Source organism: Rhyacophila brunnea, unplaced genomic scaffold, assembly GCF_057557595.1.
Source record: "Rhyacophila brunnea isolate RB1 unplaced genomic scaffold, BYU_Rbru_1.0 scaffold_5, whole genome shotgun sequence".
In the NCBI taxonomy this organism is placed as follows: domain Eukaryota; kingdom Metazoa; phylum Arthropoda; class Insecta; order Trichoptera; family Rhyacophilidae; genus Rhyacophila; species Rhyacophila brunnea.
In genome coordinates, this window is record NW_028233170.1 from 33,750,462 (window position 1) to 33,776,623 (window position 26,162).

The 26,162-nt window shown below is 34.2% G+C and overlaps 2 protein-coding genes across 5 annotated transcripts; one reads left to right on the forward strand and one right to left on the reverse strand.

Moving 5' to 3' along the window:
* Window positions 1-216: 216 nt before the first annotated feature.
* LOC147066340 (uncharacterized) lies at window positions 217-11,727 on the reverse strand. Of its 4 annotated transcripts, none has more exons than XM_085956122.1 (7): window positions 11,533-11,727; window positions 11,230-11,315; window positions 8,220-8,629; window positions 5,416-6,539; window positions 3,125-3,311; window positions 1,615-1,839; window positions 217-1,080 (listed from the first exon to the last, which is right to left on the reverse strand). In XM_085956122.1, the coding sequence occupies exons 1-7, from the start codon at window positions 11,616-11,618 to the stop codon at window positions 919-921; spliced, it is 2,280 nt and encodes a 759-aa protein (XP_085812248.1). In that variant the 5' UTR covers window positions 11,619-11,727; the 3' UTR covers window positions 217-918. The 4 variants fall into 4 exon arrangements, with proteins under 4 accessions (XP_085812248.1, XP_085812247.1, XP_085812249.1 ...); XM_085956121.1 differs by having other exon boundaries at window positions 8,220-8,632; XM_085956123.1 differs by lacking the exon at window positions 11,533-11,727 and adding an exon at window positions 11,411-11,488 and having other exon boundaries at window positions 8,220-8,632.
* Window positions 11,728-13,723: 1,996 nt separating this feature from the next.
* LOC147066341 (uncharacterized) lies at window positions 13,724-22,043 on the forward strand. The gene is made up of 6 exons (XM_085955589.1): window positions 13,724-13,782; window positions 15,021-15,180; window positions 16,251-16,495; window positions 17,855-18,001; window positions 19,232-19,661; window positions 20,369-22,043. The coding sequence occupies exons 2-5, from the start codon at window positions 15,091-15,093 to the stop codon at window positions 19,374-19,376; spliced, it is 627 nt and encodes a 208-aa protein (XP_085811715.1). The 5' UTR covers window positions 13,724-13,782; window positions 15,021-15,090; the 3' UTR covers window positions 19,377-19,661; window positions 20,369-22,043.
* Window positions 22,044-26,162: the final 4,119 nt, after the last annotated feature.

A 26,162-nucleotide genomic window follows, 5' to 3' on the forward strand; every position in this document is an offset into this window, starting at 1 on the left:
ATTGAACTGGGGGGTATCGATTTCATTAAAAAAATCCTTTATTTTCCTTGTGTGAAATACACCAGTACCCATTTAGTATGTTTACATCTCAGTACATAAATAAACATCAATTTTTAATGTGGATATTATGTTTTTAATAATGAAAATATAAGATTTTATTAAAAATCCATTTTGTAATTTAAAAATAAGGAGTGCAATTTGTAATGTTATTTTTTTAATTAGCAGTAACTAACCCATAAAAAATATCTAAAAAAAATAGAACCACATCAAAAAAGAGATGAGAAATAATATTCTTGACACAACCCACAAATGATTCCAAAATGTCCCATAATAAATTTAAAGACAATTTTATAGTAATAGGAACACACCATGAGAAGGAGCGAAAATAATTTTGAATAGCAGTCGTCACCGAATCTGTGGAGAGCAGTAGAAAAGACATATTCCTACTTCGTAAATGCTTTACTAAAAAGGGCTCAGTACCAGAAGGTGAGTTGAGGCAAATCATTTCAGAAATTTTACAACACTCAGCCATGAACTACGAGATCTATATAATTTTCTTTATAAACTCAATGTCACAGTATGTCACTTTCCTTCATCACTGTAAAAACAATCTACAACGTTGGGGTACCTGCAGAAAATTATACCTCTTCTTTATGTATTAACTATTAATATTGAAATAATTATTTGAGTCAAGATTTAATGTCCAATGTGAAATAAATTTAAATGCCCACATGTTCCAACATCGCATGAGATTACAAATAGCAAGCTACATAGTTTAGCTCAAACAAACGCAAAAATAGATTGTCGCAATTAAACTAACATGAAATTATTGCGCAAACAATTCAAAATAACAAAAACTAAAGAGACATATTATTTTAAAAGTTTTATTCACACTCATCACTGTCTATCGGAAACATTTCACAGGAGTAACTGTCCTTTGACTATTTCTAATATCATTTTGCGCCTCAGATAAGGCATATCGTTTTGCGAGAAGCTGATGGGGGCATCACGGGAGATGAACTCCGCAAAAGTACACGAAAACATTCCACAGTCGCTGCCGTTCATTTGCTGCGGAATTTTCTGGGGAAAATAAACACAGCTATTAGGAATACTGCAATAATATGGTAAACAAAATTTGATAACAACTCATTATAGCAGTGATCCCAACCCCAACCCAACCAGGTACAGCAAGCCATGTCAGCAGTTCCATGAAAATTCTCAAAAGATTGCTTAAATACAACTTGAAAAGTTTTTGCTAATTGAGTAAAAGAAGTATTAGTCACATCATAATTGAAATAATATGTAATAATAAATAATACATAATTCGTGTATGTATCTAACTAGTAACATTCAAGGATTATAATATAAATAATCTCAAATCGATATATTATATGTATTGATTGAAGTATTAAAGAACACATTAATTACATAAGAATATTTTATTGACATATAAGAAAATTGTGCTGCAAGTGATTTTTTACATTGAAAAGTAAATTTTATGTTTGTCATAATATCATTAAAAATGTTTTCGAATTTTTGCAAGCCCCCAAAATCTTGCCGCCCCTGCTTGGCACTCCTCTAGTATTTCCAAAAGATGTCTAAGATAAGTCTTACCTTCAAACATTCTAGTTTCCAGTCGGAACTGTCAAATTTCTCTCTCTTTTTGTCCATACATTCCTCTTCTAAATATGTAAGCAGGGCTTTGCAGCAGTCCATATTTTTGCCACCCATACTGTCGTAGTATTTAATACTTTTGTCTCGGAAGTCAATAATACACATGCACCAATGGACTCCGAGGTGGACAGGCACCAACATCAAGTCGTGTGAAAAAATGTCAATCTATAAATGAAACGAAACCATGAGTTTCCACACATACATTGATGTATTATTGCCTTAGTGAATACATAAATGGGATATAATGAGTATGTGACTATGTTTAACAACTGGCCTTATTAACTTATAGTTTTAAAACACTTGTGGGTCTATTCTATACACAAGGCGGCTATTGACGGTAGTTCCAGTATCAAAATTGACAGTGATCTACTACACTCTCTCATTGTCATTCTTCAACTAGAACAAACGTATTATATTTGGCTAAAGACACTGAGGCGTTACAAATTAAACAACACTTTTTTCTTTATTAAAATCTAAAGATTACATTGCACTCAGCATCAGATTATTCTACTGTGTGACAGTAGAGGGAAACAATGTCTTAGATTAAAACGCAGGGAAACATATCTCTTTCCTCCACTCCTGCGGCAGGCCATAAGTTATGTAATAAGAATCAAGTGATACGATGAGAGCACGCTGAACTCATGATTAATTTGAAAACAACCATCACATAAGCTTGTTAAAAAATTTTAAATAGAAATGGTTAATGGCTTCCTATTCGAAATCTAAACTAAATCATATGTATTTTATATTACAAATGATCCTACGCCTTATTTTTACAATTACACGAACTTAGGTGCGATTGACCAAAATCCATCCCGCGATCAACGCGTTAGACAAGCCTGGTAAATGTCCTTTCTTTCTCCAACAATAACTTAAATTTGGAAAAACACTTTCTGAGAGAATATATTATAACCAATAGAAAAAAACTTTTTTGAAAAAAAGTAAGCCAACCCGACGGGGAATCGAACCCTGTATCTCCCAGGTTTACGCCCTGATTCAAAATTATATGATATGTTCAATAATCAGAATAATATCGTCACTGTTCTAGCAGAAGACACTAATTCGAAAAAATTACATATTGAGTTAGTTATACCAAAATGTTCCTTATTTCAAACTTTACCGTCTGGAAACCTTCTTAATAAATAAACAGTCTTTATTTTAAAGTAATCCTTTTTAAGATTACTTAATAAACTCACATGATAGACCATTTCAAACATTTTAACAACTTCAAAGTCAAATTACTCAAAACTAGCATTCTCCAGTTAGTGTGTTCTGCCAGAACAGAGACGATATATTCTTAAATCTTGTGAATTATTCGTTGAATAAAAGAAATAGTTAATTATAAATAACTTAAATCTTCTTGATTTGAAATGTCTCTCTTATGCCAATCCTGGAAAATAAAATATTTGATAGGTAAATAATAAAAACATAAATATTGTGTATTGATTACCTTTTTTGTCCATCTTTTCAGCCCCCCATGACCGGTTTGCATAAGTTTAGGGTAGAAGAAAGTATTTGTGGCGTAAACTTTCGGTATACCTTTCTTCTGCCGACTCCTCTCCATCAGTAGATTCATATAAAAGTTTATTACTTCATCATTCAACCAATTTAAGCCTGCCAGAGTCTGGATATCTCGTCTGTACAAATTAAAAGAAACATTTTATAGACAGAAACACGTGGAATGTAGTCCAATGTAATGAAATAAAATGCTTCTAAATTCTCATACAAAGCAGTTATGTATGTATGTGTTAAAATAAATTGTTCTTCACAATATAAAGATGATGTGAAAACAGCACATAACTCATTTTTTAATCATGTCACCATTTAATTCTCAGCCCAACAATTATGTATATATGTTACGCCGAATGTGCGAAATTGACTATTACATGAAATAGGCTAAATTTTGCCAAAATCATGAAAAATGCAAGCCCGTTGCCTTATTCATGAATTAGACAAAATATCTGGCGAGTGCGTGAATTCGGCAGTAATTTTTCTGCCTGGTTCATGCATTGGACAAATTAGATAGTAGCGCTACGGTGGTAATTTTTGCAACTAAACTAAATGTGTCAAATGCTCATGCATTGGTCAAAATGTACGTATATTATCTATGGTCAAAATAGATGGTCGCGCTCCGGTGGTGTTTTTTGCAACTAATCAAACTAACCAAATGTGTCAAATGTCATTGATTATAATATAAAAATATACCAATCAATAACTACAATAACGTTCATATCCATTTACTATGCGCAAAAAAAATCTAGAACTATAATATGATGACAGAAGAATTTTATTAAAAGGTATTTTCGCGATTTGATTCATGCTTGGGTATCAATCGTGCAATGATCGATTGTATGTTTGTGATAGTTTGTTGACACTTGTTAGCTGACCTCCAAATGGACATTCAGTTAAATTCCGAATTACAAAACCTAACCCAACCTAATAATATTATATTATGTCCAATTATAACTAATAAAACCATCCGTATTAAATTTACTTTTTCTACTGTCATGTTGACAGCTTAAGAATTCCATACCCTGGCGAATTCACGTACTCGGCAGATAATTTACCTAATTCATGAATAAGGCAACGGGCTTGACTATTGCATGAATTAGCCAAAATTTTGCCCATTTCATGTAATAGTCAATTTCGCACATTCGGTGTAACATATACATGGAACACAAAGATATAAAATCTACTATGCTACGACTAAATCGCCGTCCTAGAACCAAACTGTAGTATCAAGAAAAAATGCAGTTTTGAGTTAATTACATAATATTGTATAACTATTCAATTCTCTATCCAACGGTAAAACGTTTGCATCTGCATTAAATATTATTTTGGAGTTATTCATAAAAATACAGTCGTATTGCTAATGAGATTTTACATCGATATGCAGTGTAGTATTATTATACTATAATATTGATATACTACAGTTTATTCTGGGCTTAAAACTAATTACTTTTAAATTTGATAATTCCACACAAAAGTCAGTCAGTTCTATCAGTTTCCGGTCACTATTTTATTTTACCAAATTCACTCTACTTTACCAAGTTTAGTGCTCTATTAATTTTATATGTCCTGATTAGGTGAGGGTAAAATCTTTGAATTCAATTATCTCAGAACTACGATTTTTCACATACTGCTATGGTTTTAGGAGGGTGACATGTCTAGACTAAAAGAGCATATCCGGACAAGATATAAAATGGGTTAATCTAGAAATGATTCTACTATTGAAGAATATTGGTAGGTAACATGTTATGATATTAACGCGATGTGCATTTCAATTACATACGTACTTTCGATTTCTCTCTTGACCGATGAAGTTATAGTTTCCGAATAACCCAGGTTACATCTCAGGTAACCAAATATTATTTTTGATAATGTCATAGGAGAAAGTATAATGTGCAAGTATATTTTCCCACATATTTTCTTACTAAAAATGTTACCGAAAACTACAGTTGATCACATTTGGACAAGCTAGAAGTTAGTGATTGTGCTTGCGAGCATATTATTTTTATTTCATTGTTAAAATAATGAATGATATCAGGGGACTATCATTATAAAAGTAAATGACAAACTGACAGCATTGAGTCGGCTCACGCCATCATGCTAATTTGTCACTTAAATCGTTGAGTTGGATGGAGCTAAATATTTTTTTTTTTACTCCACCCACGATTCAATGACATTTTTCGATCAGGCCAGATAGTCAGCGTGATTCGTCGCCGGAGAAGTGAGTTTTACCTGTGAATACTGAGGCTGAATTTTTCTATAAGTTTTTGCTGTTGGGGACCGGACCGCAGAGCTCCATTGATGATATGCTGCTGTTGATCAGTCAATTCAGGTAATTCCACCGTTACCTCTAACTCATCCTCCAATATACTAATCGGCAATTTCATATCAGCCTTAACACTCTTCTCTATAGTGGACTTCCACTGGTCTCTGTTCACTTTTGATATAATGTCATTCTTCATTGTGCACTTCTCCAGCATGTCTCTCTTCTCCAGTTTCATATTCTCATATTTGGTATAAAATTTAGAAAGCCAGTCTCCTTTCACTAATGGTTTATCTTTTAAAAACAGATGCAAAGAGTTGACAGGCGTTATAGGGACCGAGGATGACGTGGACGCATCATCCGCAGAGGTCAAGACCTCCGGTTCCGTGTCTGACAAATTAATCGAAGCTATCGTAATAGGATCGTACTCGTCCTCATTTTCTGCTTTTCCGTTGACCAATTTATGCGAGCGGCTATTAGGTTCTGTTCTGACTCCATCTTCATTAAAATTAAGCTTCTTTAGTAGTTCTCGGGCTTCTGCTAGTGGATCCGGCGTAGTGATAATCGGACTATTTTTCGCAGAGAAATTGGACCTAGACAGTTTTATCAGTTTCTCAAAGTCCTTTTTCTCATCCAATCTAAAAGATTTGGCTATAGCTGCTCGTGTCGCTTCAGACATTTGAGATGCGTTTAGCCTATTCACCCCAGAAGTATAGTTTTTCGGTTTACTTATGGTATGTGGCGTTTTAAAGCGTCCACTGGATTGGAAGGTCGTTCTGGGAGAGATGTTTTTTTGAACACATTTTCCAGGATTGGAGTATCGTGATTTAAATATTTTGCAGGGAAACGTCGCCATTTTATAAGAATGGCCATTATTTGTGTGTGAAGATTCATTTCTTTGCAAATACTCAATCGGAATGAAGGCACCGCTCGAAGATTTGGGAGGATTGAGTACGACGGCATATTCTTCTGAATCGGAGACCTCAACGTAACCATCAACTTGTAATGGGCCATTTGTGTGATTGGAAGACACATTGGGATACTCTTCCAATTCTTGAGAATTCACACCGTTTTCGTCACCATATACATATACCTGCAATAAAAATAAGATCATATAGGTACTTAGTAATCAAACATGACATAAACACGCATTGAGCCAAACAAACCAGGAAATAATAAGGCTACAATTTAAAAAAACTGTCATTCGAATTTGATCCACAGAAGGACTCAATATGTTGAGGATATTGACTAACTGTTTCTCCTTTAACCAGTCAAGGCCGACCATACAAAATTAACATGTATACACTCCAGCATTGCCAGATAATTATTTCACCAAATCGGGATTTTTACCAATTAAAATAAAAAAATCGGGATTTAGGAGCAAAAACCGTGACAGCGCCCAAAACACACATACCTAGTTCAATATTTCTAATGTTTATTTCCATAATATCAATCATAAATGACACAACACAAACTACAAAACTCTCAAACTATCAAAATAATAATATTAAACAATATTTTTTCCCCCTGACACTCACCTACTTGTACCTACTTGGCTGAATATTTTACTTCCTCAAGAGTTTCTTTCTACTACTTGTATTGGTAAAATTCGGTATATGAGTATATCATGTTGAATTGAAAAAGTAATTCTGATTTTATCAACTCAATAGAATATTATCTGTTTCTTGCATCTGACCATTTTAAATTTATCTGAGAAAATACTCGTATAGCAATTAGGTGTCGGTTTGCTTAAAATAAATGAAATTAGCTTGAAAATATCTTTAGTCTCTTTTTCCGGAAATAGCTGATGTCATTTTTGTGCAGCTGGGTCTTTTGATTCTTTTGCAATCACATCAATAGAAGGTTTCAACCACCTCACGGTGCATGTGTGGATCAAGTGATGCATCCATAGTGTTCTTTTGTCTTAAAAAGGATGGCTGCCAATGAAGTCTTAAGAAGCAAACTTTTCGGTGAACGGAACGCCACTCATACGAAAATGACGTCTTTGGACGTCGCGCTTTAAACGGGATTTTACTAATGCAAATCAATTATTTTAAACATACAAAAATGTTGAACACACGACATATATTGAGAATATCGTCACATACTCAGAATTGAAACAGAATTCGTTTTTACCACTTGAAACGTAAATTGATTTAAATTTTTTATTTTTGCAATAAAATTCGGGGCGTACAAGGTACCGCCATACATACACCTACCGGCAGAAAAAGGTCAATAACCCAAACTTATGATTTGTTGAATAATCATAAATTTAGCTGTCCCGCGCGGGACAATCTATTTTTTGCTTAAAAAGCGGGACGCCTGGCAAAGGCCGATACACGCTGTACTTTTTTTTTTTTTTTTTTTTTTAGAATTATTAATAACCATGTCCTTGCTTTTTCGTACAAGGTGGTTGTTAGTAATTTTGAACAATCACAAACACCCAGGCTTTGAGAAAAACACATAAATGTTTTTGTCATGACCGGGAATCGAACCCAGAACTCTCGTGTGGAAGGCCAGCGCCTTACCCACTGCACCACGAGGCTGTACTTTACATTCATTGTAATAGGCCAGGTCGACATTTTAAATAATTTAATATGTTGTATATACACTGCCATCTCTTGAAATCGTGGTGAAATACTTACCTGAAACCAAAGTCTCTATGATATACTTTGAAAAAGAAATGTTTGATTTTTCCATAAATATCAAAAATGATTTTGTTTGCACTTAGACTGTCAATATGTCAGTTATATCTCTTATAGAAAATACTTACTTCGTCTTCTTCGGCGGTATCGTCAACAAGATTGATAGTTTGAAATATTTTTCCATATCCGACAAACTTGGAGGGCTTTTCCTGGGACGATTTAAAAAAACGATTTTGGGCAGGTGTGACGTCAGATCTGCGATACTCATTAGTTTTGGGGATGTGTTTGAAGTGCTCCAAGCTTTGTCTGCCCGAGAGCCATCTGCTGGATGAGGTGGCCGTCCTTTGACTGGCGGATTCGTGGGAAGACGCCGCCAGTTGTCTTTCTGCTTGCTTAGACAATGCATTTAAAGTATTCATGGATTGAGGTATTCTGTTACTGGGAGTTGAAGTACTGGGCCCCGATTCCTCTAGCCTTACAGGAATGTATCTCGGCCTGGATTCACTACCGACCCTGCTGGGACCAACCCAGTCGTCCTCTGCTATAAAAAAATTAATCATTTAAAAAAAAATTCAATTGAATCTCGTTGAAATTAATGTCTTAATTAATTAAGCTCTGTAAACGACGTACTAGTGACAGTACATGTAAATAATAATGCACTACTATAAATTTTGTCTGTCACTCATTTTATTATAAACTCACAGAACTGACAACCAAAAGTCAATTCTGGGCAGCCACATTAGCCAAACACATCAGACCTAAGCAACGTGCATCGGAGAATAAAAGAATACATGTTTGGTGTTTGGCAGTATCACAGTACTGATTTTCACTCAGGCATCGCGCAAACAGTGACTACTTGTGGAAGCGATAGATCAAAGCAACTGGTAAGTGAGCATCCCACAAATGGTTATAGCTGCAAAAAAGGTGTATCTGGGCATGGGGAATGTACAGGGTTCTGCGGTGGTAGTAATGAGTTAAGTGTGGTGTTGACTGTGGACTTTCCAAACTATGTAGCAGGTTACATACCTATGCTATACCTTACACAGGATATGCGGACATCCTAAACAAACAGTATGAGAAATGCAGTCTGAAGTGTGTGGTTACTACCGGTGACTATGATTAATAGTTGAGGCTGCATGAGATGATAAAGCTAAATATGACATTTCTTTTCATTCCTTCACGTTACGGGCCTGTACAGCCGCCAGGCAATTCTCTAGATTTTTGAGCATTCACATTTTTTTCACGTTTTTGACATGTTTTCTTTTTTAAGTACATACGTAAAGTTTTTTAGTCATCTTTACATGATTTAAGAATATTTTCATTCGATGCCATGACAAAACAAATCGACGTGCGCACATCTTGACCGTCAGTCACCAATTAGCAACGAGTGACAAATGTCGTCGCACCTACTGTAGAAAATTATTTGCCGTTTCACTGAAGTACGCTCTTATGTCAAAATAGCCAAAAACTCATTTCCGACCTTTTACGTTGGAGATGTCGAAATGTTCAATGCTCTATTGTTCCATGATAACAGTAGACTTCGCCACATTATAGCTTCAAAATGGTCTCTACAACGATCAATTAAAATATAGAGGAAAGTAGAAGGAAGAACACACGGTGACAGTTCCAAAATCAAATAGAATAAGAACTGTGAAAGTCTCGAGCAAAATATTTAATGTATTTTTTCGATTCTATTCAAGGTAATACAAAACCAAATTGAACGCTCACCACAATGAATAGTAATTAAAAATAGTATGGGTATCCCTGGATATTCCCTGCATTTAAAATTATTCTACAAAAATTCACAATGCTAGTCCTAACTACACAACAGTGCCGAAGGGTGGAGGTAGGCTGTTAAGATCCGCCATAAATAGTGCATACCACACTTTGTCAGTAATACGTATTTGTTTTCATTGAAATAAAACTACAATTTACAGATGGTGATGGTTAGTTTATAAAATTCAATTAAACCCTACGAAACCATGCCATAATAGATAAAAGTCAAAAAATACTCATCTATCTATAAAATATCTAAAATTATGCAATTAAATCATACATACCTTCCGATATTTTATAGAATATTATATATCTTTTATAGTTTGGTGGTTTAGGCAGGGATTAATGAATTTAAAAAAAATGAACCAACAATATGACTATCGTGTAATACCTATGTATTCTTAATCTAATAAAAACAAATAAATATGAATGAAAAATTGTGCACAATTTTGTTGTATTGCCCAAAGTATACCAAAACTATTATGATTTGGTTAGGCAGGGTTTGATTGACTTTTAAAAACTAATCAACACAATCTGTAAATTGTAGTCTTAGTTCAATAAAAACAAATACGTATGACTAACAAAGTTTAATGTGCACTATTTATGGCGGATCTTAACAGCCTACCTTCACCTTTCGCCACTGCTACACAGTAAAATATACCTTAGCAACCAATTGTTTATCCATGTTTCTATTAACAACAATAGTGAAAAATAACAATGTTATTTCAAATGACAGGTGTACTACTTACTAACTGTTGAGGAAATAACATTTTTTTTTAGAATTATTAATAACCATGTCCTTGCTTTTTTGTACAAGGTGGTTGTTAGTAATTTGGAACAACCACAAATACCAAGGCTTTGAGAAAAACACATGAATATTGTGTCCTCACCGGATCGAACCCAGAACTCTCGGGTGGAAGGCCAGTGCCTTACGCACTGCACCACGAGAGCCACCTATAAATAACATTGATGCAGTATTCTCGAGATGTATACTATCATTTGGGTAAACACACATATTTCCGATTGGAGATATATTAGCATTTGACTTACCTAAACCACTAGAAATATGTTTTGTGTGCAGTGTGTAGTGTGCATTATTGAAAAAATCCTATTGTTGAACATTTAGGCGTCTCAAAAGTTTAATCAATAGTAATTGTTATAGTACATTAACCATAAGAAACTGATAAATTTTAAAATTGAATGTTAAAACAAGGATCTTAACAGTAATGTTGGCAAAACTACACTGAATCAATAATAAGGTGCTGAGGATGATTCCCATGAGATTATTTAACGAAATATACGGGTAAATAATTTAGGGGAGTATAATTAATTAAACGTATAAAATAATATACAAAAACTAACCATCAGACGGCAAGGCTATCTTCGGAAATTGGCTCTTGACAGTTCTATATTTCTTCATAATCGGAGGATCGTCGTCAGAGTAATCCCTGTAACAAAGAATTTACACAATCATAAACACCTTTGTTCCGTATACAGACAGACACATTACAATACATCGACTGAAGCTGAATATGTTACGGACTTATAAAAATTTGCGGCATCTTTCAACAAAACTCTAACTGGCGGCATGGTCAACCAATGGATAGCAACCGACAGTTGCCGCCATAACACAAGAAACCGCTATGAAGTTATCACCGAACATACCTGGATCTTTTCAGGGTATTAATATCTCCAGCGTCGTTACGAGTCCATGATAATAAATTACGTACATAGTCCAACACTCCCGTCATTTTGACTGCACATTAATGTGCTAGAAATTGAAAATTTAGAAAATGTCAACGACGCAGAACTGCAGTGGGCAAAACATGGCTATAGACAATAATAAAACAGACGCAGTTCAGTGTTGCCATCTTTTTGTCACCGAAATTTTGGCCCGAGAAATTTATTTTGATCAAAAAGTATTTGGATTTCCCAGTGATGTTCTTAAATTGTTGGAAACAAGTTCGAATCCGTTGAAAATCGTGGTCGAAAGTTTTGCTTAGCTTTTTTTGGCCAAATATTTTTAATACCGGGAATTAAATTCGCACACCGGTTACAGCTGGAAAAAATTTACTTTGCGAATCAAACTTCAGGATTTTTCTCGACTTGCTAAAGCATTGTCACCAATTTCAGAATTACCTATAGTATTTTGTACTATCTTAAGGTTCAAATAGACTATATGACGATCGGGCACATATATGCTAAGAGCGTTTTAGTGTATATGATCAAATCTATGCCATTCCGACATATTATTATACATACATATTTTATGACAGCTATGACATCCTATTTAGTGCAAGAACGTAGTGGTCGCGTGGGGGCGGCGCGGCGGCGTCTTGCGAAACTCAAACGTATAACCGTGTGTTAAATGTTCATGGACAGTGTGTTTTTTGGGGCATAATACACACGGTTATACGTTTGAGTTTCGCAAGACGCTGCCGCGCCGCATCCGCCAAATAACTACGGACGAGCACTAACACTCTGTGACACCCTGTGACACAGGACGCCAACATAAGAAACGGGTTTTTCGACATATATATGACCGATCGTCATAGAGTGTATTTGAAGCATTATAGTAGATACAGATAATTCGAAATTAAAATAATGGTTTTGCGTACCTATCTCCTACCTAAATACCTACCTACATCTTTTTATATTATCGTACCTGCATTGTGTATACAATCTCTTCGTACAGATCTAAAAAACTTATCGTTTTCTTTTATGAATTTCATAAATACAAATAAAAATGTAATTGATAAATCTTTCATTTCCTAATGTGTAAATTAACAAATTAATCAATAAAAATATTTAAGTAAAGACTTTTTTGGAGTCAAATCGAAATTACATAGTGATCGACGGACGAAGTCTGGCAACTCGGAGAGTAAAATATCAAACATGTTTGAAATCCAACGAGCCTGTTCTGTGCAAAGTCCGCAGATCTGGGGTGCTCCACGCGAAAAAAAAGTCCGAAGACTGCAAATCGTCTGATTTGCGTGCCAATGAAGGATATGCTGAAGAATGGGATAGGGGAGCCACTGTCGAAAACTACCCAATCTAGACTCTGTACTACCTTACCTTACTACCTTACCGTACCTACTTGTTTTCAGAATATCCACTTTTGTCAAAATCGACATTTTAATGCAGTTATATTTCCTTTCTATAACTACTTACACAGAAACCATTTATAAAAATTGTATATTTTTATGTAGAAACGGATATAATTTTTTAAAAATTCCGAATACGCCAAAGAGATTGAAGGTCAAATCTCTTTGGAATAAGCCATATTTCGCAACGATTGCGAGTCTCACTCTCGCATCAGAGATGTGTGCAATGTTATCTACTTCAGACGCTCAATTCATGTCTGCTGTCTGTGGCTCAGTGATGCCAACCGTACTATAATTATAGTATTTGTACTATAATTTGGGCCCGCGTACTATGTACGATATAAAACAAGTATAGTACGCCCAAAATACTATAATTTTGAAAATTCGGAAAAATAGATAAAAAAGTGCGCTAAAGCTGTTCGGGAGAACTAAAATACCTAACTTTTAAACTTTTGTCTAAAAAACGAGACGTTAATCACCTTCTATTTGAATTTTTGTCTAAAAAAAAGGAGACGTTAATCACCTTACATTTCATTTTTTGTCTAAAAAAACGAGATGTTAATCACCTTACAGTTGAATTTTTGTCTAAAAAAAAAGGTGACGTTAATTACTTTACGCGAAATTTTTGGAAAATGCAGAAAAGTATTCGTTATTCAACGCGTACTATATTTTTTGACGAAATACTATAATTTTGGAGGCTCGGTACTATAATTCCACTTTGAAAATATGGCAACACTGCTGTGGCTTAACCTATTGTCGATTTGTCTATGACCTGATCTGACGTCTCAATGACACATTGTCAAAATAAAAGGTTAAAAAAATGTCATTGCATCTGCTAGAAATTTAACTTTTATACTTTACTATTATTACTTTTTACTGAAAATAAACGCATTATACAATAATATACTGTATATTTCATATACATATACTACTAACATTAAACGCAAATTGTAAAACTGTCACATATCATTTTTATAAATTTTATACTTGTTGAATAATTATTAAATTTAGTCAGTCTTTATTACATTTTAAATGATTCATAATAACATAGAGGACGGGTGCACAATAATAACAATATATATATATATAACAATGACCGAACGAATGTAACCTAACCAAGCTAATGCATAATCATAACCTATAAAGTCATAATACTCTGAACAAAAGAACTTACAGGACATTCATTAATTTGTTTTGGGTCTTTTTACTGGTTCTCCGCCACCGTTCGCTGTCATCTATCAGTGAGCGCAGTGTTGCCAACTGAACTATAATTATAGTACATTTTGGTTCGCGTACTATTCGAAAAGTTACATTTTCATCCACGTACTATTAAAAAAGTATAGTACGTCAAAAATACCACAAATTTGAAAAATTTTATTAATTGAATTCGCCGGTTTGGTTAGGGGTTCATATGTTGCGATGTTTAAAGTTCCGTAAAATGTTCGTACTTCAATCACAGCAAATCGTAATAACGTGAAGCGAGGGACGTAGTAAGTATAATCTAGGTGTATAATATAAATAATATAAGATCTCAGTGTGCGATATTAGTCTATGGACGTGGTTTTGCGTTGTATGCCTACTCTAAAAAACTAACGTGACGGTTAATGACGGCGGCCGGTGTTAGCATTTTTCGGTCGTAAGAGGTGTTATAATAAAGCAAGGCATCGGATTTTCTCGAATTCTCTGTTATGTTTATGTGACAAACTCTTATAATGTTTGCCGAAATACTATAATGGCTTGGACCGCGTACTATAATTCGATGACAAAAAGATAGCTAAAATACAAAATGGCGACTGACAGATTACGATGACGGAGAACCAGTGAAAAGCACCTTTGTTTTTTGTAAAGTAATATTGGACAGTAAAAATACACGAACGTCAAGAAAAAATCCCGAGCAAAGCTAATATTATTATCTAAAAAAAATATGAAATTTTAAATAAATACCCTAGGTGTCCTACAATATTTCCTCCAACCCCAAGATACCTCAAGTATACCCAAAATAGCGACCACATTACATGTTTAGATTTCTAAGTTTATTTGATGTCTCAGATACTCAGCTGAGCAGCTCTCACCTGTTCCATAAACCAACTGACGAACCATTTCAATCGTCGGATTCAAAATGCTACAACCAATTATGCACATACTGCGTGCAAAAAAGATTATTTTGGCGAGCGGGTCTCCAAGACGACAGGAACTTGCTAAAAATATTGTAATTACATTTCCTTATTTAGCAGATACAAAAATTTATTTAATATTAAAAAAAAATACATAAGTATATACACCCACGGTGGCCGCGCGGCTTAAGCGTTGGACTATAACGCCGTGGGTCCCAGGTTCGAATCCTGGGTCTGGCAAGTACACATATTGTTTTTCAATTTGTGTCTGTCAGGGTATGGACCTAATAGGTTGAGCAAGTGGCTGACATCCATTTCTCGTAAAAAACAAAATCTGTTAATACAAATTACCTACTCTGTGGAGGCCCATATCTCGGACATGGTCGAAAGAATATATATTTTTTTAACACTACACAGGCCATGAAGTCCGATTACAGTAGTGTAGTTAGTAATAGAAGTGAAACAACCAAAATTAATTAGATAAAGTCGAGGTTATACCTTTTGTAGCTGAATGGCCAGACGGCCATATACATGGGTTGCAGGTTTGATGCCACCGCTGGCTAAAAGAAAAATCATGTGTGTTTGATCTAGTGCAAGAACACAATGAGATGAGCAAATAGCTTAGAAGTATCTCTTGTAAAAGAACCCTATTAATATAAACTCCATTCTGTGGAGGTCCATATGCTCTACTTGGGGTATAAAATGGCAATTTACCTAAAAACTGATTGAAAACCCATTTTCAAAGAAAGATTAATGACAGTAAAGAGAAATGCACAAATTGTATACTTAAAACAATTATTTATCAACAGTGAAAACAAAGTATTATTCGGGTTCTTTTGTTTCATTTTCTAAATGCCTTTTCTTAGTTCATAGATCTCAGCAAGGCTGCATTTACCATAAGGCTAATGGGCCTATGGTCCAGAGTCCCTGAATTGAATAAATTGGAAAAAATCTATGAAAAAATCTTGGGCCCCTTTAAGTGTAAATTCCCATTGTAACCTCACCGGGAATTTAACCTGGAGCTCCCTATTTTACACTATTTACATTTACCATGAAACACTATTTACCTAAATAACGGCTGATTAGTGATTAGTGACATTTTATGCATCTTGGCCTAACTAAACGAATTGTAAATAATTTTACATATCTCTGTTTCTATGTTCAGGGCTTGAAAGTTGATTTATATCCATCACTATTTGAAGAAAATTTGGACCCAAACTCATTCAGTAGTATATCTGAATACATAGAGGAAACAGCACTCCAAAAAGTTATTGAAGTGGAACAAAGATTGAAAAGCACAGAAGGTGTTGAAGCTGACATCATCATTGGAGCTGATACAATGGTCACGTTAAATGGAAAGCTATTTGGTAAACCTTGCAACAATGAAGATGCGTTTAATATGCTATCACAGTAAGCTATCTTTCTTCAGTAAAAGTTAACAATACCGTAAATTCGGCAAACTTTTGAGACAGGAGAGCCAAATATGAGTAGCATGACAATTTATTTAGATCTTGAGTCATATATTTTTACGAGAATTGATAACATGATAACAATGCAATTATTTCAACCGATTGTACGAGTCCGGAAGGCTATTCCAAATACTGATTATCATTGTGTCTGCAATCTGCATATTAAATTAATTGCTCTATTAAAATCTTCATTCACTCATGAGATTTTCATATTTGTAACAATTGTATTTCAATGGTGCCTGTGTCAATATTAACTGATGACAAGATAAATTGGTTGACATTGGCACTAAGAGGATTTGTAACATTCCAGAAACCTTCACGGAAAAGTTTCTCTAAGGCCTTCCGCTCACGAGAATACTCGAAAAAGACGAGACTGAAACTAAAACTCCAGCCAGTATCTAGCTAATGTATTTCAATGGCAGCTCGCTCACAGCAACACTGGAATCTCTCAGTTTCAAAACGTTCGCTACTAAACTGAAGAGACGCGACATGTTCGTCTCCCAGTCTCTCAGTTTCCAATCTCCCATAAAACAGTGGTGCCAATATCAGTAGATCCAATGAAAAATCATATTTTCTTACCAAAATTGGTAGTACTAAACTGAACTGAACAAGCAATAACAAGTCAAGACGTCAAAAATTAAAGATGGGTGAACCAATTTTTAATTTTAAATTTGTGGCAGAAGTTACGGAAAATGCTTAGAATGAAATAGGAAAGACAATGGGTTTGACAGTTTGAGGTTATGAGATTATTATTGCAGGTGGGTTTCAGTAACGCCGTGTGCGAAACATCAGTCATTGGCTAGTTTATGAGTTCCATCAGCAACAAGTTCGTCGGATTTTAATATCTCCATGAGCGGAAGGCCTAATGCTTAAAATAGCTGTCCTTCGGGATATTTATTATTTCAATAATAAACATTCTTTTGACAAGTTTTACAATGTTTTGCAGAACCACACAATCATACCTAAGAGCCACATCTGGCTCACGAGACACAGTTTGCCGTTCTCACCCCTAAACAAATAAAATAATATTACATCTATTCTACATTTTATATACTTTCTTTTTGCTTATTTGTTTAGTAAAATATTCTAAAGTTCATTTATTGCAATAAAGGCTTTATTGGCTATTAAAAATATGCATAAATATTATTGTTCCAATTTGAAAATAACACTTTCCAGTAATTTATGCTTAAAATGCAAAATCATCAGATAAGTACACAAAAGTTGTATTTTTGTAAACAATAATTCTGTAATAATATCGAGAACTAAGATTATTGTATGTTAATTTTTACTTCTGTTTTAGGTTAAATGGAAAAGGCCATGTAGTTTATACTGGAGTCGTAGTGAAGGCGGGCTTGAAAATAGTAAAATTCTGTGAAACGACTAAAGTTTTCTTTGGAAAATTATCTGATGAACAAATCTTAGGATACATAGCTACTGGAGAACCCCTGTGAGTATCACATTGAATTGAAATGATTTAAAAAAAATCTAATTTTATAGTAGGTATTTAAATTTAATTAATTAAACACCTCACAAATATACCTATTTGTACCGGATGTGACCTAAACTACCATCCATCGCATTCCTGCAATGTGCATTGTCAATTAACCAACTTTACTATATAGTGCATTACTATTCACAATGATATTCCCTAACAACATGCAGCTGAGTTGTTATTTCAAATTCCCGTAATATTAATACTATTGACTGTGGATACTGGAAGGGATTTTAATTTAAATTCTAATCGAGTTAAGTTTTGTACTATTCCATTTGACCTAGTCAAATCTAACAGTTAAATAGAATAGTACAAAACTTAAATCAATTAGAATGCCTTAATATTAATTGCGATTGGCAACAGTCTTTTTTGTAATTTGAAGGTATTAACAATACGTACTTACCGTGATTCCTAGACAGGATCACATCCATTCAAGTTTCGGATTTAACCTATGCTGCTCTTGTTATTAATTTTTAATTAAACTGTGATTTTTAAACAATATTTAAGAATGTAGCATTCATTATTGAACATACATAGTTTGAAAACCTCAGAAACACTATTAGAAAAAATATTTGAGTGCAACTTAAATCTACATCCATCACATTTCACAATTTCACATATTGTGGTTTACCAATTAACCGGTTCTATGCCTTCAGTGAGTTTTCTCGCTCTATGAGGCCGTGATCGACAGGCCACACATACAAATTTTGGGAGTTATCTCGTCCGACTTTAAACTCAATTACTAGCCACTGTCGATTTATTTGCATTTGCATGTTATTTAAATGTGGTAATTAAATAGTAATTAAATGCTCCGAGGTGAAAAGGTTAAAAATCTGCAGCGTGTCAGATACTGCTATAGTAGTATCGTGGGGCATAGAAAAGGTGCAATACTAATACATGCATAGAAAAGCAACCGGTGCAATACTAATCACCCCAAAATTTCCTAAGAACCATGTGTTTGAGGTGTTATTACAAATTCAGTTGATGAAACTAAAAAATATATAAGTATATAAACACTTATTTCACTTTCATTCGTCTTCATTACACATACATTTATCTTAATAATTATTGACAAAAAAAAAACAAAAACAGTTTTTGCATCTTTACATTTTGATGGTAACTAGGTATCCATTGTCTTTTAATATTTCTTATATAATGAGATTGGTGCTATATCTAATGTTTCAGAGACAAAGCTGGTGGTTATGGAATCCAAGGTATTGGAGGAACACTTATAGAACGGATTGAAGGAGATTACTTCACTGTTATGGGTTTACCACTTTATAAACTTTGCACGGTTCTCTGTGAGCTCTTTCAAGATCCTGTATCTTGAATATTTACTAAATCAATATTGTATAGTAAATTTTAATTAGTACAAATTTATTTTATATCCTATTGTTATGCTTTTACTGTATATCATCAAATCATTATTAGTAAAAATGGATGTTTAAATATGCCAATGGATTCGGAAAAATATACTATTTAAACAGGCCATGGTCAAATAGAGCAAACAAGCAACATTTATGTACGGATGAATGAAACTGTATGAGACAGAGGCTCCCTGTTAATCAGTCATACACCATCTTCATGCTTCGCTAAAAACCTACCTTTCCATCCAGCAGAAATAATTCATGAATGCTTTTAAAACAGTAGAGAGTCAGCATTCGCCATGAATATGTGTGAGGAGAAATTTTGTTGTCTGTGATTCGAATGTCCTAATCAATCCGAAGGAGACATGAAACGTAATTAATGCGAAGACTTGCATTCATCCATATTTATGTGACTCATTTCCAATGACTAATACGGAGTAAGTGACATATAAGAAATCATGGAAATGTATGGATGAAATAATTTATGATTTACTGTTTCACATTATAAAGGAGTTTTGTAAACAGGTTTGTTATAATATGTTGGCTTAGATTTACAAGAAAGTGAATTTACCGGCTGTCGGTATACGTATGACAATGACATCTGTGATTGTAAACTGCCACTACAGTCACTAAATGGGACAAAATACTGAACATGACCAATCGGAGAGCAAACATGTCGTAACTCGCTGATGGCGACTTCTTGCCTGAATAGCAGTGCTATTAAAGACATATACATACTTACCTGGTTTTATATTATAGAAAGTAATAATTATTATTTGTATGAATTAAAAATTCATGATTATTTAGGAAATAATACAGTTGGTTATCCTAGGATCAAAATAATAATTTTCTTTTTTGACAATGTCCTATCCTAATAAGATCATAAATGTACTTCCACAGAGTGGAGGTTTGTTTTTAGGAGAAATTTATATTAGCCACTTGCTCAACCTAATAGGTCCATACTCTGACGCAAACACAAATTGATAAACAATATATGAGGCGTCTAATTCCAAAAAGCGATAAGTCCACATTTGGTCAAAATCGAGAAAAAATACACACGTATTCTTTGTATAATTTTACACAATATGTATTAATACTTTGGACGCTGAAGACGCACCTGGCGCGTAATGACCATGCGGCCAATCGATGTAATTAACGTGCATTTTAAAGGTGGTAATTTAAAATTCATTATCTAGTCTGCAGCGAATGAGTTAATCTATAAATTCCAAAACGCAATATGACCCTACGAAAAAAAATATGTTAAGTCTCGATTTATTACAAAAAGCGCCAAGTCCGTGTTTCATATTATTTAAAGCTTGGTTGATTTTGCGCGTGTTTAAGTCAACCAATAAGGGAACGTTCAATATTGAAAAGGGCGTCTCCCATGCTGTAGCATCTGGTAAACTCATGGCAGTGCCACGGAAATATGTGCCTTATGCGGAGTAAATTAAAAAGTGAGGTACAAATAGCGCCACGTCCAATTTTATTTTGCCTATATTTATTACATTTAAGAGTTTATCGGCTGAAACAAATTGCCAATTGGCTCTAATTTCGACATAGAATACAACGGAAAAAAAATATCTCACGTTAAAACAAATAATTGAAGCTTGAAACACAAAAAAGTTGTTTCTCGAAAATATTGAATTGTGCATTTGTCGCTTTTTGTAATTAGACGTCTCATATATATTGTGTATTCGCCAAACTCAGGATTCGTACCTAGGACCCCACGGCATAATATTTAGTTTACAGAAAATAAATTAGAATATACTGTAAAATTATTGTTGAAAATGAGTTCTAAAAAACCAATGTCTAATATTAATGTCCCACTAATGTCAATCACCCACGATGACCAAATGGCTTACACTTCGGCTTATTATGTTGTGGGTCCCAGGTTCTAATCCTAGGTCTGGAAAATACACAAATTATTTTTCAATTTGTGTTTGGATTCAGAGTATGGACCTAATAAGTTGAGCAAGTGGCTAACATCTATATCTCGTAAAATCAAAAATCTTTTAATGCAAACCTCCACCCCGTGGAGGCCCAAATTATTATCTTATTAGGATCAGACATGGTCAAAAGAAGAATATTAATGTTGGATATACGGGTCTAGTCTAATGTTAAAATATATTTTTTAATTCACTAGGTACCAAAGTATTTGTCAACTTTATAATTTCATTCATTTTTTGTATGTCATCTGGACGCCCAATGTGGATTCTCATCTAAATTATATGACTATAAATAATATAAAAGGAGTAAGTTGAAAAAATTAAAGAAACCATTTATTTATACAATAGTTTCTTGTACCTACTCTATTTGTTTATATATTATTTTTTATGCACCTGTTTTTATGATGTGTATATTTTAAAACCATGTGATTATATTTTTTTAAGTTTAATAAAACATTATAAAATCTTATTTTTTTGTGTGGATCTACAATACCAATCTACATAATCTTTAAAAGAGAAAACATCACAAACATCCTTGCACTGGAAATACAGTAATTATTATAACCCAGTATGGGTTTTGGCTGCCTCCAGATGTCCCCAATCCCTGCCTGCCGCCCTTCGGCAAACATGAGACACAGAAGAGCTAAACATAAATAGCATGGTTTACAATTTTTAAATATATTTGCTATTAATAAAATTATACGTTGACCAAAAACTATTTCTTTGTTAGATTGGTGACTACACTGAACAGTTTTCCCTCACATATTTATGTCAAAAACTCAGCTGTCAAAGTTAACTATAAATATATTTTATGCAAGTAGCGAGTCATGGCCATTTGTCATCTAGAAAATACTTTAATTTTGTATATTTATTATTAATTTAGATCTCAGTTCTTTGATTTGTTGCCTGTTGATTAACTACGGCGCGGCGCCCTAACTTACAAAGCGGGTTGTAAGTTCGGATATTATCTTACATTCTCGGCAATCTATAGGGCTGTAGGTGAATCGTGGCAGACGGAAATAGGAATTGTTCCAATTTGCTTACGATCGTTCACGATTCTAGAAAAGTGATTTTTAACCATAGATAGCTTTTGGCAATAATTGTGGCAGACGGTCGGGCCAGACAGAATCTGCCCATGTAATTTGAGCATGACAGGTTGAGTCCCAATTGCAGTAGCATTTTTATTGTGGTACAGTAGTATAGTAGTAGCAGTAAAACAATCACAAAAACACCCAGGCTTTGAGAAAATCACGTTAATGTATTGTGACTTCACCGGGACGAACGATGAAAAGCCTGTGAATTATGCATTGGACTACAAGGGTCGCCGTTAGTGGTGTAAATGGTAAAAAAGTAAAAGGATCATCAGAGTCAGCAATCCACTAAGCTGAGCCCAGAGACAAGTGGAGATAAATTGCTCAGGAAGACTACAATCTTCAGTAATGAAACAAGAACATGACTGAGAAGTTACCTCATGGTTTCCAATTTCATTACCTATTTACCCTCAGTACCTAGAGGTTGAGGTAGGTAAGTATACAAATGAATAAAAAAAATCAGCCAGATAAGGCAAATTGTAGGAAACAAGTGAAGACAGTAAATCTATTCAACCGTAGATTAGTATGGGGCTGAGGTTGGGCTGCTAACAGTTCCGGTTTGGTCGGAATCGTCCGAAAGAGAATATTCTGTCTCAGAATTCTAGTGGATTTTTTTAAACAAGAAAGGTGAGAACGAAATGAAACACCTGGCAAAAATCAGAAAGCTTATATAGGTAAGAAAATTATGAATCCGGAAGAGAGATTTTTATTTTTTGCAGGAAAAACTGCGGTACAGAAAGAAATTGGGTAGAAATTTATCTAAAATTGAAAAATGTCCTGACGGAATGTGGACGGGTTTTTTTCGACATGAAAGGTTGAAAAAAACAAAAAAATATTTATAAAACCTACATAGGTACATGTTTTCTATAATATGCATAGCAATGATATATATTTTCACCACAGAACAGATAATAAGTAGAATACCGATAGGCCATATTCAATACGCCGCATGGTGAAGCAGGATTTTGAATGTGTGAGTGTCCTACGAAAATGAAGCACGTATTATGCACGTGCAATGGTGTGTGTAATACACCAACATTAAATGAGCGTAAATGCATAAACCGAGAACAGTTTTCAGTATTCGACGTAAAACGTATTATTGACACGTGTGTAAGTTTAACCCGGATTCTTCCTTACTCGAGTCGGTTACCTGCTATCGCCTTACCCGTTATGTATATCAGTTTTCATTATTTCTGAGTTCCCTGATTTTCACCAAAGTACTTTATTTCCACAAAAAATTAAATGGATAGTAGATAGGTAGTGTAGGTACCTACTACCAGTAGTGCACCCAGGATTTATTATTGGGAGGGGCCAAGTAGGAGGATTAAATATAGTTTTCATGCAAATGAAAAAAAACATTTAGTAGGATTTGAAAAATAAAGTAAGGCCAGTCCGAATTTTCGAATTTTTATCGTCGATTTTGGATTTTTTAATAGTGAAGTTCCAAAATATTAATTGAAAATCGAAAAAAATGTATTATTGCATTTAACTTATACACAAACCTACCCAATAGCACACAGCCTAATTTCTCGATTATCGGACTTTTGTCTATTTCACTTGGTGTACACTACTACGGAATTCGGGTGAACACCGAGAATTTTTTGACATTTCCATTAGAGATTGGGTTTCTAAAAAAACCCGACATTAGTGTTTCGAAATTTTTGTGTTAGAAATTAAAATCAAGAAATTTTTCTGAAGAGGGTGCTGGTGAATTTGAAATCATTTTTTTGTCGTGTTTTTATTTGTCTAAGCTATTGGCTTTCAATGTCAATGTTTTGGGGGGTGCCAGGGCCCCTTGCCCCCCCCTGGGTGCGCCACTGCCTACTACAGTTCGGTAGGTAATTAATATTCACTAGAACTTCGCCGGACTTTCAAAATACCTTCCAAGTAAAAATTCTTTTTAAATAGTTCTTAGAACCAGTCATTTTATGACTATTTAGAAATGTATGGCTACTTGTAAAAACGACATTGTCAATTATTTTAGCGAATAAATAAATCTTTCGGTGCGATCGCAATAATTGAGATGTGATTCAACAACTTGTTTATAATTAAATGAGGAATTCCGATAAATGGTTACAGTGGCGTAGTCAGGGATAACAGTGGCCCATTGTTAAAAGTTGTAGATATTAGTATTTCGAAGTACCTACCTACATAAAGGACATCAACAGAATTTGATATATTTTAAAACGATAGGTATATAATATGAATAATAATTATAAGGCACCTTTAATAACAATAATATATTATATTTTTGAAGAGCTAAAAAAATATATAAAATTTGTTGACTATTTTTTTGACTCTTGGAAGAATTCTTTCTAGGGTGTATTTTTACCCCCGTAGACCTAAAAATATTTCAATTTTTATTTTCAACAGAATTTTGTGAAAGTAGGAGGAAAAAGCTCTCGACTTCGAATCTGAACGGATTTTGTTTTTGAAGGAAATTTATTAAATGTTAATTATGTGGGTAACACAAAAAAAAACTCGAGAGAATCAAATATTCTGGATTTCTCAAATCTTGAGAATCTAATGAAGTCTATAAATCACAAGCTCTACTCAGGTCTCAGGAAGAGTTCAATTGAGTAAAGTTATTACGCCCACGAAGGCCGCGCGGCTTACACGTCGGATTGTAATATCGCGGGTCCCAGGTTCGAACACTGGGTCTGGCAAATAAACATATTTTTGTTTTTCTCGGCGTGTTTCAGTCAGGGTATGAACCTAATAGATTGAGCAAGTGGCTAGCATCCATTTCTCGTAAAAACAAAAATATGTTAATACAAACCTCCACTCCATGGAGACCGATAGTATCAGGATCGGAAATGGTAAAAAAAAAGAAAAAAATATTAAACGTGTGTTAAAAATTTTGCCCGATCGACTAAAAATCTTCAAATTACAGTCTCAGGCAATCCATCCACCGTTTGTGTAGACATAGTGCTGGTACATACTAAATTATTTAATCAATTTTATTCATTTCAAAACTTATCAACAAAATGCCTCTTACTGAGTTCATATCTGTCCTTAAGTGAGATAATACAAGTCATTCTGAGTGAGACTGAACTAAGCGGCAGGTGTAAATATAATCAGGTAATAATAATTTATTCGTATTTCTCATTGTGATGCAAATTATCGACTTTTCAATTCGATCGGAGTGCCAACCTATCTCGACCTACTTTAAATTTCCATGAAGAATGTCTACCAACCTTCGAACGATCGCAAGTGGCTTTATAGTGTCGACATTTTTTAAACCAGTCATAAGAAAACCCGTCGAAAATTCTGGGAAAGCGACGTTATGTAAAATATAATTCGATCAATAAATTTAGAGCTTAAAAGTGAATTTCCGTTCTTAGTTATATACTATGAAGTGATAATTCGATTACATAATATACATACTGTATAGTATATTATATAGAGTATAAGAATTATGTACCTTTTATAAATTATTATAAGGTAAAAGTATCAAAATATAATAAAAATGTGTTGAAGCAGATCCGTAATCGTTCGGTGGTAAATATAATACAATTGATGAGTTCAACGAATATCTGCACTTGTTTGACATCTAGAGTTGAAGATTCTAATCGGATGCATTGGGAAACAAGTAGGACCTGTCACCTGCGTCGACGCACGCCAACTGCAGTGTCGTGTGTCTGCGCCCAATGGACATTAAAGAAAAATTCGATCGACGGTAATATTTAGTAGTAATCAGGAAGATGCTCAA

Coding starts and splice junctions, on each gene's coding strand:
- LOC147066340 (XM_085956121.1), bottom strand. CDS start 11,618: ATGACGGGAGTGTTGGACTATGTACGTAATTTATTATCATGGACTCGT. Junction 11,316..11,532: donor AATACCCTGAAAAGATCCAG/GTATGTTCGGTG, acceptor TCTTTGTTACAG/GGATTACTCTGACGACGATC. Junction 1,081..1,614: donor GGAAACTAGAATGTTTGAAG/GTAAGACTTATC, acceptor TATTTTCCCCAG/AAAATTCCGCAGCAAATGAA.
- LOC147066341 (XM_085955589.1), top strand. CDS start 15,091: ATGCTACAACCAATTATGCACATACTGCGTGCAAAAAAGATTATTTTG. Junction 16,496..17,854: donor GCGTTTAATATGCTATCACA/GTAAGCTATCTT, acceptor CTTCTGTTTTAG/GTTAAATGGAAAAGGCCATG. Junction 18,002..19,231: donor ATAGCTACTGGAGAACCCCT/GTGAGTATCACA, acceptor CTAATGTTTCAG/AGACAAAGCTGGTGGTTATG.